Below are 15,589 nucleotides of genomic sequence, written 5' to 3'. Positions count from 1 at the left end.
AACAATAACGCCAACATGGCATATATAGTGATGTGGTGTCAAATGTTTTTTGGAGGAGGGAGAGGGGTGGAGAGGTAGGTGAGAGGGGGGGGGGGGGCAGACACAGGGAGAGGGATGGGAAGGTGAGGGAGGGTAGACACAGGGAGAGGGGTTGGAAGGTGAAGGGGGGCAGACAGACACAGGGAGAGAGGTTGGAAAGTGAAGGGGGGCAGACAGACACAGGGAGAGAGGTTGGAAAGTGAAGGGGGGCAGACAGACACAGGGAGAGAGGTTGGAAAGTGAAGGGGGGCAGACAGTCACAGGGAGAGGGATGGGAAGGTGAGGGGTTGAGAGGTGGGGGTGGGCAGACACAGGGAGAGGGGTGCAGAGGTGGGGGTGGGCAGACAGACACAGGGAGAGGGGTGGAGAGGTGGGGGGCAGACAGACACAGGGAGAGGGGTGGGGAGGTGGGGGTGGGCAGACAGACACAGGGAGAGGGGTGGGGGTGGGTAGACAGACACAGGGAGAGGGGTGGCGAGGTGGGGGGCAGACAGACACAGGGAGAGGGGTGGGGAGGTGGGGGTGGGCAGACAGACACAGGGAGAGGGGTGGGGGTGGGTAGACAGACACAGGGAGAGGGGTGGCGAGGTGGGGGTGGGCAGACAGACACAGGGAGAGGGGTGGGGGTGGGTAGACAGACACAGGGAGATGGGTGGAGGGGGGAACGCACAGGAAGAGGGGTGGAGAGGTGGGGGTGGGCAGACAGACACAAGATGGGTGGAGGGGGGGACTGACAAAGGGAGAGGGGTGGAGAGGTGGGGGGGGGCAGACAGACACAGGGAGAGGGGTGGGGAGGTGGGGGTGGGCAGACAGACACAGGGAGAGGGGTGGGGAGGTGGGGGTGGGCAGACAGACACAGGGAGAGGGGTGGAGAGGTGGTGATGGGGGGCAGACAGACACAGGGAGAGGGGTGGAGAGGTGGGGGTGGGCAGACAGACACAGGGAGAGGAGTGGAGAGGTGGGTGTGGGGGGGGGCAGACAGACATAGGGAGAGGGGTGGAGAGGTGGGGGTGGGCAGACAGACACAGGGAGAGGAGTGAAGAGGTGGGGGTGGGGGGCAGACAGACACAGGGAGAGGGGTGGAGAGGTGGTGCACACAGGGAGAGGGGTGGGGAGGTGGGTGTGGGGGTGGGCAGACAGACACAGGGAGATGAGTGGAGAGGTGGGGGCGGCAAGACAGACACAGGTAGAGGGGTGGGGAGGTGGGGGCGGGTAGACACACGGAGAGGGGTGGGGAGGTGGGGGTGGGCAGATAGACACAGAGAGAGGTGTGGAGAGGTGGGGGTGGGCAGACAGACAGGGCGAGGGGTGGAGAGGTGGGGGTGGGCAGACAGACACAGGGAGAGGGGTGGGGAGGTGGGGGCAGGTTGACACAGGTGGGGGACAGACACAGGGACAGGGGGGGGGGGTTCAGACAGACACAGGGAGAGGAGTGAAGAGGTGGGGGTGGGGGGCAGACAGACACAGGGACAGGGGTGGAGAGGTGGAGGTGGGCACACAGACACAGGGAGAGGGTTGGGGAGGTGGGGGTGGGCAGACAGAGGGGTGGTGAGGTGGGGGTGGGACAGACACAGGGAGAGAGGTGGAGAGGTGGGGGTGGGACAGACATAGGGAGACGGGTGAAGGGTGGGCAGACAGACACAGAGAGAGGTGTGGGGAGGTGGGGGTGGGCAGACAGACACAGGGAGAGGGGTGGAGAGGTGGGAGTGGGGGTGGGCAGACAGACACAGGGAGATGGGTGGAGGGGGGGACAGACACAGGGAGAGGGGTGGGGAGGTGGGGTTGGGCAGACAGACACAGGGAGAGGAGTGAAGAGGTGGGGTTGGGGGGCAGACAGACACAGGGAGAGGGGTGGAGAGGTGGGGGTGGGCAGACAGACACAGGGAGAGGAGTGAAGAGGTGGGGGTGGGGGGCAGACAGACACAGGGAGAGGGGTGGAGAGGTGGGGCACACAGGGAGAGGGGTGTGGAGGTGGGTGTGGGGGTGGGCAGACAGACACAGGGAGAGGAGTGGAGAGGTGGGGGCGGCAAGACAGACACAGGTAGAGGGGTGGGGAGGTGGGGGTGGGCAGACAGACACAGGGAGAGGGGTGGGGAGGTAGGGGTGGGCAGACAGACAGGGAGAGGGGTGGAGAGGTGGGGGTGGGTAGACAGACACAGGGAGAGGGGTGGGGAGGTGGGGGTGGGCAGACAGACAGGGAGAGGGGTGGAGAGGTGGGGGTGGGCAGACACAGGGAGAGGGGTGGGGAGGTGGGGGCAGGTAGACACTGGGAGAGGGGTGGGGAGGTGGTGGCAGGTAGACACAGAGAGAGGGGTGGGGAGGTGGGGGCAGGTAGACACAGGGAGAGGGGTGGGGAGGTGGTGGCAGGTAGACACAGGTGGGGGACAGACACAGGGACAGGGGTGGGGGGGTGGGGGTGGGGGCAGACAGACACAGGGACAGGGGTGGAGAGGTGGAGGTGGGCACACAGACACAGGGAGAGAGCTGGGGAGGTGGGGGTGGGGGTGGGCAGACAGAGTGGTGGTGAGGTGGGGGTGGGACAGACACAGGGAGAGAGGTGGAGAGGTGGGGGTGGGACAGACATAGGGAGACGGGTGGAGGGTGGGCAGACAGACACATAGAGGTGTGGGGAGGTGGGGATGGGCAGACAGACAGGGAGAGGGGTGGGGAGGTGGGGGTGGGCAGACAGACACAGGGAGAGGAGTGAAGAGGTGGGGGTGGGGGGCAGACAGACACAGGGAGAGGGGTGGAGAGGTGGGGGTGGGCAGACAGACAGGGAGAGGAGTGAAGAGGTGGGGGTGGGGGGCAGACAGACACAGGGAGAGGTGTGGAGAGGTGGGGGTGGGGGGCAGACAGACACAGGGAGAGGAGTGAAGAGGTGGGGGTGGGGGGCAGACAGACACAGGGAGAGGGGTGGAGAGGTGGGGGTGGGCAGACAGACACAGGGAGAGGAGTGAAGAGGTGGTGGTGGGGGGCAGACAGACACAGGGAGAGGAGTGAAGAGGTGGGGGTGGGAAGCAGACAGACACAGCGGGAGGGGTGGAGAGGTGGGGGTGGGCAGACAGACACAGGGAGAGGGGTGGGGAGGTGGGGGTGGGCAGACAGACATAGGGAGAGGGGAGGAGAGGTGGGGAGGGGGGCAGACAGACACAGGGAGAGGGGGGGAGAGGTGGGGGTGAGGGTGGGCAGACAGATACAGGGAGAGGGGTTAAGAGGTGGAGGTGGAGGTGGGCAGATAAACACAGGGAGAGGGGTAGAGAGGTGGAGAGGTGGGGGTGGGCAGACAGACACAGGGAGAAGGGTGGAGAGGTGGGTGTGGGCGGCAGAGAGACACAGGGAGAGGGGTGGGGAGGTGGGGGTGGGCAGACAGACACAGGGGAGAGGGGTGGAGAGGTGGGGGTGGGGGGCAGACAGACACACGGAGAGGAGTGGAGAGGTGGAGTTGGGGGTAGAAAAACACAGGGAGATGGGGGTGGGGATGGGCAGACAGACACAGGGAGAGGGGTGGGGGTGGGGGTGGGCAGACAGACACAGTGAGAGGGGTGGGGCGGGCAGACAGAGGGGTGGGGATGGGCAGACAGACACAGGGAGAGGTGTGGGGGTGGGGGTGGACAGACAGACATAGGGAGAGGGGTGGAGAGGTGGAGGTGGGCAGACAAACAAAGGGAGAGGGGTGGAGAAGAGGGGGTGGGCAGACAGACACAGGGAGAGGGGTGGGGAGGTGGGGGTGGGCAGATAGACACAGGGAGAGGGGTGGGGAGGTGGGGGTGGGCAGACAGACACAGGGAGAGGGGTGGAGAGGTGGGGGGGGGGCAGACAGACACACAGAGAGGGGTGGAGAGGTGGGTTAGGGGACAAACACAGGGAGATGGGTGGGGGTGGGGATGGGCAGACAGACACAGGGAGAGAGGTGGAGGGGTGGGGGTGGGTGGGACAGACACAGGGAGAGGGGTGGAGAGGGGGGGACAGACACAGGGAGAGAGGTGGAGGGGGGGGACAGACACAGGGAGAGGGGTGGTGAGGTGGGGGTGGGACAGACACAGGGAGAGAGGTGGAGAGGTGGGGGTGGGACAGACATAGGGAGAGGGGTGGAGGGGGGGTGACATACACAGGGAGACGGGTGGAGAGATGGGGGGGGGACAGACACAGGGAGAGGGGGCATGGGACAGACACAGGGAGAGGGGTAACAGACACAGGGAGAGGGGTAGAGAGATGGGGGTGGGACAGACACAGGGAGAGGGGTGAAGAGGTGAGGAGGGTGGGCAGACACAGGGAGAGGGGTGGGAAGGTGTGGGGGGGTGTAGACACAGGGAGAGGGGTGGGAAGGTGATGGGGTGGGTAGACAGACACAGGGAGAGGGTTGGGGGGTGGGAGGCAGACAGACACAGGGAGAGGTGGGGGTGGGGGGCAGACAGACACAGGGAGAGGTGTGGTGAAGTGGGGGTGGGAAAAGACAGACACAGGGAGTTGGTGGTGGGGGGCAGATAGACACAGGGAGAGGGGTGGGGAGGTGGGGGTATGGGGAGACAGACACAGGGAGAGGGGTGGAGAGGTGGGTGTGGGGGCAGACAGACACAGGGAGAGGGGTGGGGAGGTGGAGGTGTGGGGATACAGACAAAGGGAGAGGGGTGGAGAGGTGGGTGTGGGACAGACACAGGGAGAGGGGTGGAGGGGTGGGGGGGGGGACAGACACAGGGAGAGGGGTGGAGAGGGGGGGGGCAGACACAGGGAGAGAGGTGGGGGGCAGACACAGGGAGAGGGGTGGGGGGACAGACACAGGGAGAGGGGTGGAGAGGTGGGGGTGGGACAGACACAAGAAGGGTGGAGGGGGAGTGACAGACACAGGGAGATGGGTGGAGAGGTGGGGGGGGATAGACACAGGGAGAGGGGTGGAAAGGGGGCATGGGACAGACACAGGGAGAGGGGTGGGGGGGGAGGGGGGGACAGACACAGAGAGAGGGGTGGAGAGATGGGGGTGGGACAGACAGGGAGAAGGGTGGAGGGGGGGGTGACAGACACAGGGAGACGGGTGGAGAGGTGTGTGTGGGGGGGGGGGGACAGACACAGGGAGAGGGGTGGGGGGGGACAGACACAGGGAGAGGGGTGGAGAGATGGGAGTGGGACAGACACAGGGAGAGGGGGGGAAGGTGAGGGGGGTAGACACAGGGAGAGGGGTGGGAAGGTGATTGGGAGGGCAGACAGACACAGGGAGAGGGGTGGGGAGGTGGGGGTGGGCAGACAGACACAGGGAGAGGGGTGGAGAGGTGGGGGTGGCGGGCAGACAGACACAGGGAGAGGGGTGGAGAGGTGGGTGGCAGACAGACACACAGAGAGGGATGGTGGGGGGACAGACACAGGGAGAGGGGTGGAGGGGGGGACAGACACAGGGAGAGGGGTGGGAAGGTGAGGGGGGGGGGCAGACAGAGACAGGGAGAGGGGTGGGAAGGTTAGGGGTACACAAAGGGAGAGGGGTGGGAAGGTGAGGGGGGGTAGACACAGGGAGAGGGGTGGGAAGATGAGGGGGGGCAGACAGACACAGGGAGAGGGGTGGGAAGGTGAGGGGGGGTAGACAGACACAGGGAGAGGGGTGGGAAGATGAGGGGGGGCAGACAGACACAGGGAGAGGGGTGGGAAGGTGAGGGGGGGTAGACACAGGGAAAGGGGTGGGAAGGTGAGGGAGGGTAGACACACGGAGAGGGGTGGGAAGGTGAGGGGTTGGGGGGCAGACAGACAAAGGGAGAGGGGTGGGAAGGTGAGGGGTTGGGGGGCAGACAGACAAAGGGAGAGGGGTGGGAAGGTGAGGTGGGGGCAGACACAGGGAGAGGGGTGGGAAGGTGAGGGGGTGGGGGGCAGACAGACAAAGGGAGAGGGGTGGGAAGGTGAGGGGGTGGGGGGCAGACAGAGAAAGGGAGAGGGGTGGGAAGGTGAGGGGGGGTAGACACAGGGAGAGGGGTGGGAAGGTGAGGGGGGGTGGGGCAGACACAGGGAGAGGGGTGGGAAGGTGAGGGGGGGGGCAGACACAGGGAGAGGGGTGAGAGGGTGAGGGGGGCAGACACAGGGAGAGGGGTGGAGAGGTGGGTGTTGGGGCAGACAGACACAGGGAGAGGGGTGGGGAGGTGGAGGTGTGGGGAGACAGACACAGGGAGAGGGGTGGAGAGGTGGGTGTGGGACAGACACAGGGAGAGGGGTGGAGGGGTGGGTGTGGGTGGGACAGACACAGGGAGAGGGGTGGAGAGGGGGGGGGGCAGACACAGGGAGAGAGGTGGGGGGCAGACACAGGGAGAGGGGTGGGGGGACAGACACAGGGAGAGGGGTGGAGAGGTGGGGGTGGGACAGACACAAGAAGGGTGGAGGGGGAGTGACAGACACAGGGAGATGGGTGGAGAGGTGGGGGGGATAGACACAGGGAGAGGGGTGGAGAGGTGGGGGGGGATAGACACAGGGAGAGGGGTGGAGAGGGGGCATGGGACAGACACAGGGAGAGGGGTGGGTGGGGAGGGTGGGACAGACACAGAGAGAGGGATGGAGAGATGGGGGTGGGACAGACAGGGAGAAGGGTGGAGGGGGGGTGACAGACACAGGGAGAGGGGTGGGGGGGGGGACAGACACAGAGAGAGGGGTGGAGAGATGGGGGTGGGACAGACACAGGGAGAGGGGTGGAGAGGTGAGGGGGTAGGCAGGCACAGGGAGAGGGGGGGAAGGTGAGGGGGATAGACACAGGGAGAGGGGTGGGAAGGTGATTGGGGGGGGGGGGCAGACAGACACAGGGAGAGGAGTGGGGAGGTGGGGGTGGGAGGCAGACACAGGGAGAGGGGTAGGGAGGTGGGGGTGGGCAGACAGACACAGGGAGAGGGGTGGGGAGGTGGGGGTGGGCAGACAGACACAGGGAGGGGTGGAGAGGTGGGGGTGGGGGACAGACAGACACAGGGAGAGGGGTGGAGAGGTGGGGGTGGGGGGCAGACAGACACAGGGAGAGGGGTGGGGAGGTGGGGGTGGGCAGACAGACACAGGGAGAGGGGTGGGGAGGTGGGGGTGAGCAGGCAGACACAGGGAGAGGGGTGGAGAGGTGGGGGTGGGCAGACAGACACATGGAGAGGGGTGGAGAGGTGGGGGTGGGGGGCAGACAGACACAGGGAGAGGGGTGGAGAGGTGGGGGTGGGCAGACAGACACAGGGAGAGGGGTGGGGAGGTGGGGGTGGGCAGACAGACACAGGGAGAGGGGTGGAGAGGTGGGGGTGGCGGGCAGACAGACACAGGGAGAGGGGTGGAGAGGTGGGTGGCAGACAGACACACAGAGAGGGATGGTGGGGGGACAGACACAGGGAGAGGGGTGGGAAGGTGAGGGGTGGGGGGCAGACAGACAAAGGGAGAGGGGTGGGAAGGTGAGGTGGGGGCAGACACAGGGAGAGGGGTGGGAAGGTGAGGGGGTGGGGGGCAGACAGACAAAAGGAGAGGGGTGGGAAGGTGAGGGGGGTGGGGGGCAGACAGAGAAAGGGAGAGGGGTGGGAAGGTGAGGGGGGGTGGGGCAGACACAGGGAGAGGGGTGGGAAGGTGAGGGGGGGGGCAGACACAGGGAGAGGGGTGAGAAGGTGAGGGGGGGCAGACACAGGGAGAGGGGTGAGAAGGTGAGGGGTGGCAGACACAGGGAGAGGGGTGAGAAGGTGAGGGGGGGGCAGACACAGGGAGAGGGGTGAGAAGGTGAGGGGGGGCAGACACAGGGAGAGGGGTGGGGAGCTAGCATGAGCAGACAGAAAGGGGCAGATGGGGTCAAGTAGGTGCCAGTGGACAGAAAAACACAAGGAGGGAGGTTGTGGGGAGGTGGGCAGACAGACAGACACACTAGCTTTAAAGAAATAACCTGTTTTCCCATGCAAAAACAACAAACTGATCAAAAATGAAAACACATGGAATCAATACAGATCTCACAATATTACAGCAAGAAGAGCAGAAAATAATACCCCTTTGTCCTAAACAACTGTTGGATCACAGTGCACCCACCTCTTGTCACTGTGTGGCTGATGAGAATGGTGAAACTTACCTTGTCAGTTTCTGAGCTATGGTAATGACAGATTCCCTGCTGTTTCCATGAAGCTTGTGAGAATGATGATACTTACTTGTCAGTTTTGTTATGCTGCTGATGAAGCTTGCCACTTTCCACTAGGTTGACGACACCTTGCCAATTTCTGTGATATTGGTGATAACTGATAGTTTCTATGAGGCTGGTGAAAATGACTGCACACCAACCTTGCCAGTTTCTGTGAGGTTGGTGAGCATAATAAGGGTCTTGGAATTCTCCTTCCAGATCATCCTCCATATGTCCTTGATAGTGGGAAGGCAGGGACCTGAATTTATGCAACAACAACAATATCTTAGTTGTCCGACTTCAAGTTCTACTGTAACAGGTCAGTTGTCATGAACAGTGACTGCCCTTAAAACATTTGCTAGTTTCAATGGAATTGCCAACATTGTGATTACCTTGACAGTCTTTTATCAATTTCAGACAGCAACTGAAAGCTGTAATGTCTTTGATTACAAAAATCTAAGAAAGAAACCATGCCAATAGTTTCTCTCTGCTGGATGTCGAAAGAAAAAGAGTACAGAAAATAATCAATCCAGAGCCAATTTGAACTGTGCTACTTGTGCTTCTGACACAAGTGCTCTTATCCGCAGGTCTCTTCCCTTTTCTCATTTCCAGAAATAGATAATCTGTCTCTAAAATAAAGCAACATGAACAACATAACAAAAAATCTTTCCCCCACATCTGTGTTTGGCCAGCCTACAACCAACAAAGCAATTAACACTTAAAAATAAGATGTATTTCAAAAGAACTATTTTACCATAAAACCTGCCTCTGTGTTCTGCAACCTGGTGGAGCTTTACTAACTCCGTACTGCCAGTTGCTCCCCTGACTTTCCCCACAGATGACCCATTTGTATGGGTAAGGAATAAAATCACCAAAAAACAAATGTAAGAATTTATGAACTGAAAACTTCAAAACTGATCAATACGATAACAAGCTAGTTGGGGACAAAATATTAAACTTCCCTTCTTATGCTGTCATACAGTGAGATGACGAAAGTATCCATATTTTTTGTTCGAAATTTGCACACACTGATGACTTGTAAACAAATGCAGGAAAGCACAAGGAGTTTGAAACAGATTAGATTCACAATGAAAAACAGCCACGAAGGGCCCGTTTGTCTAATTCTGCCTTGTGACTGAGATGAAACTGGGTCAGACACCATTGTTGACACGCATTGTCCACATGAACTAGTCACCGTGAAAATAACTCTCCTGCTCGCAAGCACAGCAACACGCACTGCAGTTATTGGTTGCAGTGGAGAGTGGAAAGGTCAGTTAAGATTTTCTTAGCTCATAACATCATTATGGAAATTAGGTGCCACTCCAAAAATTCAAAACTATCGAAAACCTGATCGGGGCCCTTCAACTGAAACAGTTGTAAACAGCAGGGCCCCGATCAGGGCCTTTCGTCCTGAGTGAGTTAATCACATATTGGCTGGCGTCCTTCAGGTCAAGTTGTTCGGGGGTGTGGTCTTACCTCTGTGTTAAAAGTTGGTATCTTTAAAAATCAAAATAAAAGGTTATGTTATGCATTCATTACCTTGAAAAGGTTTTTGACAAGGTATTGACAAACTGAAGCATATTTGAACACATCTGAATTTTGGGAAGTTTTAGGAGTACATCAAATCTCACATGTCTGCACAGGCATGTATATGTATGTGTTTCAGGAAATCCCATTTTATTTCCACTAAACCCCTTTGTGACTGGCACTCTGATTTTATGGAAAAAAAAACCAAAAAAACAACAACAAAAAACCCATCACATAGAGCTGAAATGATACATTCAGTCATAAGGACATTAATTTGATGAGAAAGATTTTTTTTTTTTTTTAAACATAAACACTTTTGTCTGGAGAAACATATTGCAAATTCACACACACACACACACACACACACACACACAAATCCACTGATAAAGGTTCATTATAATGCTGTAAATTGAATTAGGCAGAAAGTAATAAGGATAAGAAAAAAACAACTGTAGAGAATGGGATTGAGAACAAATTATGCCAGTTCAAATTAATTTCAAAATGTCCAAAACATTTGATACAAAACATACTCAAACTTATTGTTTGGTCTGTGACATTTGTTTTGAAGAATGTACAATCTAATTTGTGAAGGTTCATAAAAACTGGAAAGAATGCATAATCCACTGTAAATGGAGCACAGTCATTATTTCAATGTACAATTCTTTGAAAATTAAACGTTCTTATGGCTTCTAACAATTGCTGGAATTTTGTTCTTTTGTTTGCACTGAAGCAGTAGCTTGTTACTGAATCCACACATAGTTATTATGCTATCGATACCCGAAAAGTAGCAAAAAAATGCTTTTACTTGCTAACTACAGATCTAGATTATTGCCAGTTTCCTTCATTTATGCGTGCTATGCAGAATACATCTGTTTGAGCTTTGTAGTGGTCATCAGAAACACCCAAAGAATATTTCAAAATGAGCTCTTTTACCTTGTGCTGCAATATAGACCCGAGGTCGACTGTATCCCTGTCAATACATAACAGTATGCAAAATCAACATCAATGAAAATTATGAGCAAAAACACTGCAATGTCACAAGATACTGAAACAAGCATGCACCACTCCTTCAACACACACACACAGATCTATGTATAACAAGAGAGGCAGAGCCTTCAAGACTCACTTGTGATACACTTTTTTAAAAAATCCAAGCTTTTTATGTATTGAGTATAATGCATTTACTGTTATATTTATATTTTTTATATTCTCTAAACTTGGCACTTTGATCTGATATTCGACTCAACAAAAGATCTGTCATTATTTTCATTTTTTGTTCAAACAGGAACTTCTTTTGCTAAGCATGAAAGTTTTGTTTATTGCAAACGTTTTGCTGCAGGCAGTAAAACAAGGGAAATTACTCTGCTGGGGGCTTAGTTTGCTTTAAACTGATCTTTCTCATCTTAAACATTACATTTTGAAATTATACTCAATACATAAAAAGCTTGGATGTTTTTTAAAAAGTGCATCATAAGTGAGTCTTGAAGGCCTTGCCTCTCTTGTTTCAAAACGTAATGTTTAAGATGAGAAAGATCAGTTTAAAGCAAATTAACTCCCCCTAGCATTACAGAGTAATTTCCCTTTTTTACTATCTGCACCAAAACGTTTGCAAAATAAATAAAACTTCCATGCTTAGCAAAAGAAGTTCCTGTTTGAACAAAAAATGATAATAATGACTGCTCTAGCTGTTGGGTCAGAATATCAGATCAAAGTGCCAAGTTTAGAGAATACAAAAAATATAACAGTAAATGCAGTTTGCATATAATTAGGCTTCATTCTTTATTTTTTTGTGCCCATCCCAGAGGCGCAATATTGTTTTAAACAAGATGACTGGAAAGAACTGAATTTTTCCTATTTTTATGCCAAATTTGGTGTCAACTGACAAAGTAGTTGCAGAGAAAATGTCAATGTTAAAGTTTACCACGGACACACAGACACACACACACACACACACACACACACACACACACAACCGAACACCGGGTTAAAACATAGACTCACTTGTTTACTGAAGCACTTGTTTACACAAGTGAGTCAATAAAGTAATAATAAGTAAATGAATAAAAAAGAAAAAAATCTATATGTATATTTTTCCCACTCATGGCATAAATGTGTTGGGTTACGCTGCTGGTCAGGCATCTGCTTAGCAGATGTGGAGTAGCATAAATGGATTTGTCTGAATGCTTCGATGCCTCCTTGAGTAACTGAATATATATATATATATATATATATAGAGAGAGAGAGAGAGAGGTAGAGAGAGAGATATGAAGAGAGAAAGAACCACATGAGTGGACACCAAATGCAGGTAAACACCCCTTCTGTCATCATGACTTTACAAAGATACATCTTAAAACAATGGTGGTGGGGAGGGTGTCGAAGGTGGATATAAACCCTTCAAAGAAAGTAACAGTGGCTATTTCTCTCTGAGCAAGAAAGCCAGCTGTATGTCAGATATGACTTCTGTTTCATCCCCTGTGGACTTGTCAAATGGCAGTTAATTATCCACCACATCAAGGGATTCAGACATACTAGTTACGATTAAATGGTGTTCTCATTCTCAGCAGGACAAAAAATCACAATCTAATGACTTCTCATAGCCACTCTTAATTTTAAAATATAGGAAGAAAACAACAAAATATATACTGAAAACAAAATTCATTGTAACTGGAAAACCACTCATAAATAACTGATCTTTGCACCTTATGATTGGGAATCAAAAAGGATGCAAGGGAGGTCAAAATATGTGTACAGCACAAGTGATCAGCTCAGCAGTGTCTTAACCAAGGATTATCAGGCAAAGGGGCACTGACACTAACGAAGTGTTGAATATAGCAGCCTTTACTTAGATCTCCAAACGGATGCGATCTGCTGCTTGTTGACCAAATTAATACAGAACAGCATGAAATTGGAGGAATATATATCTCCTACTTTGAGTCTCTATCTCTAATATTCTTTACCCAGCTATATTCCATGTGAATTACATTTCTAAACACTACATATGACAATGGAAAGCACTAGTGCTGGTGGTAAAAAAAAAATGGTTTAAAATCAAAGGTAGCTAAAGATGAAGATAAAAGTGATGTTTCGAGTCATAAACTCTTTGTCAAGTGGAGAGGTGAAGAGGTGTTGGCAGGTCTCAACAGCCTGTATTGAAGAGGTGAGTACATCTCAATAGCTGGAAACTTCTGCTCTGCTCACTGTTTTGTTGGAGGAGAGGGGGGTGGTGGGAGGAAATGAGGGTGGGGCGCAAGGAGAGAAGGGCGGATGGGAAGGAGGGGAGAAGGGGTGGGAGGCGGGGTGGGGGTGGGGGTGGGGGGGTGCTGTCTGTGGGGAGGGGCTGCAGAATAGGGCATAAACGGCATTTGGGGTTTGGCAATTAAAGTGTGATTTGATGTAGAATTTATTACCTGAAGGGCCCTGAACTACTGTGGTTGGGTTGATGAATGTACATGTTTTGCATTTGGGTTTATTGCATATGGAGTTGCCTGGTGGGGTTGAAGGGTATGTAGGGTGGAAGGCAGATCGTACTAAATGGTCTCCAAGGTTCTTGTCTCTTTTATATGCAGCTATTGGGGGTTGTCTGAAGATCCTTTTAAGTGCGCATCAAATCACACTTTAATTGCCAAACCCCAAATGTTGTTTATGCCCTATTCTGCAGCCACTGCCTCAAAATATATATAGGTGAGACTTACAGAACCCTCTCAATGACCGCTTCAAAGAACACAGGGACAACATACTTGCTAGAAAAGACATCCCAGTAGGAAACCACTTCAACTCTAGGCAACACAACCTTTCTCATGTATCAGTGGCAGCACTTTGGTGCAACAGCTGTGGCGACAGCCTACACAGGAAATTTATGGAAAGCCAGATCATTTCCCACCTTGGCACAGTGCAACCCCATGGAATCAATGTCAGAGAGTGACACTAGTTTTCGTTCCTTCTTCTCCCTCCCATTCCCCTTCCCTTCCCTCTCATTCCCCCCTCCCCACAAACGCACATCCAACAGCTTGTTGACAAGGAGGTGGGGTTGGATGTTATCTAAAACACTGCTAAAATTGAGAAAGAGAATCCTAACAAAAGAAGGCTTCTTGAGGTGCTTGTAGACCTTGTGCAGGATATTCAGAATGGTGTCACCAGTGCTTGGTTGTGGGTGAAGGCAAACAGAAGTGGATCCTAGTGTTCTGCTCTCAGACCTCAGATTGCATAGGATAATCCTAATGCCAATGTTGTTACAGATGCCAAAGAAGACTGGAGAATTTCTGTGGCCCCTATTGTAATGACATGGTACTATGCCTGCTAGAATTTGCCAGAAACCAAAAGCTTGAAGTTTTGATATTCTGCAGATTTTATCATACCATTCTTCTGATATTCTATTATTTATGTAAGTATCACGTTAATGCTTGTGTATGATCATCCTGCTTTCAGGTTAATTCTTGCATCAAAATATAATTCTAGGGGTTGATGGTCAGAATCAATCATTTTAGAAACAGTAGGCTTACAACAACTTGTATGACATGTAACTGATCTTCAGAAACAAGGACATTTTCAATTACTTGAAACAGATCTTCAGAAAGAAGGAAATAGTCATTCACACCCATGCCTGTAATTGAAATGTATGTGTAAGGACCTTGAAGGTCACCATTACATACCCCATTCATAATGAACAATCCAAAAACAATATATAAATTCATAACCATTCTGCCATATACATTCAATCTTCTGACTTGTCTGGTAAAATCTATAGCAATACTATTATTCTTTAAACAATGTTGATGTGATCAACACTGACAGGGAAAAAAAGCAATTCTACACACAAATACTGGCATTATCATCAATCAGTAATTTATCAGTTAAGACATCCTTAACTCACTCTGGACGATGGAATGCTATATTGTTCCTGACGTAAGGTAGCGTTCCAGACAACGGAACGCTATAGCGGTTTCGACAATTAATATTTTCTCCACGTTTTCCTCATGGGGTAGCATAAAAATCGCAGCTACACCAGGCATTGCGAATGTGTCAAGGTTTGAAAGGAAAGTTTCAATGTGAGGTTCAGTAACTATACACTTGCTGGTGAGCCATTGACTTTGGTACCCCACATGACAAGCTAACCTGCATACATATCGAAAATGGTGTCGCAGGTGATACAAGTGGAAATTTTTTAAGCAACCTAAATCACGACAGCAGCTTTTTACTGCTGATGAAGTGATTGAAATGCTTCAAACTGAAGGTTTCGATATCGATGAGGAGATGAAGACGTTGAATAAAGTATCTGTAGTGAAGAAAGTTACCAGCAAGAAGGTACTTACAGTGACTCAGCTTCTGAGGGCTGTGAAGAGAGGGAGGGGGGTGGGAGTACACACGACATGAGGAGACGGGTCAGTGGGTCAAGTACAGGGAGTTTCATTCAGTTACTTTGTGTTTTGTATTTTTTGTGATTTTTTTCCTAACCCTAACAAATGGGTCGTCTGCAGGGGAAAGCAAGGAAAAAATCTATTTGTCCGGAGTGAGTTAAGGTAATCAATACCACTGTCAATGTCAAGAGTTGCATAACTTGGTGAATTAGCAGAGAGACTGACCAACAAAGAGAAAACTTACATTAATATAATTTGCATTGATGTAGTCATCAGTGAAATCATCATTTTCTGGGTCTAAAAGTACCCGTGTGTGGTCATCTGAAACAGAAACAAGAGAATAAATTGGACCAAATAATATCTTCATCAAACTAGGGGTAATTACATTCTTCGAGAGACACAGTCATCCATACATGTACACACACAGTCATCCATACATGTACAAACAAATTGTGAAACTTAGCCATCCAGTGACAATAAAGAAACCATGCCCCTCATTAAAGCTTTCTTCTTTATCATCTTACACACAGAAGCATACTGTTAACTTCTTCCATTTACAGGCATATTCAAAGGCATACACAGGAAT

At 52.3% G+C, this 15,589-nt stretch overlaps 1 protein-coding gene across 3 annotated transcripts in view; it reads right to left on the bottom strand.

The window, feature by feature from the left end:
- LOC143295377 (receptor-type tyrosine-protein phosphatase T-like) overlaps positions 1-15,589 on the bottom strand; it is a 328,714-nt gene that overhangs the window by 45,186 nt on the left and 267,939 nt on the right. For all 3 annotated transcript variants that reach the window (XM_076607040.1, XM_076607042.1, XM_076607043.1), the window contains 3 exons: positions 15,248-15,324; positions 10,583-10,619; positions 8,284-8,381 (listed from right to left, as the gene is read on the bottom strand). In XM_076607040.1, the coding sequence (XP_076463155.1) occupies positions 8,284-8,381; positions 10,583-10,619; positions 15,248-15,324 (212 nt within the window). The remainder of the gene's footprint in view (positions 1-8,283; positions 8,382-10,582; positions 10,620-15,247; positions 15,325-15,589) is intronic.

The sequence above is a fragment of the Babylonia areolata genome, chromosome 20, assembly GCF_041734735.1.
Source record: "Babylonia areolata isolate BAREFJ2019XMU chromosome 20, ASM4173473v1, whole genome shotgun sequence".
In the NCBI taxonomy this organism is placed as follows: Eukaryota; Metazoa; Mollusca; class Gastropoda; order Neogastropoda; family Buccinidae; genus Babylonia; species Babylonia areolata.
Note: the sequence above shows the minus strand (reverse complement) of the source record. Positions and strands in the feature narration are given on the sequence as shown.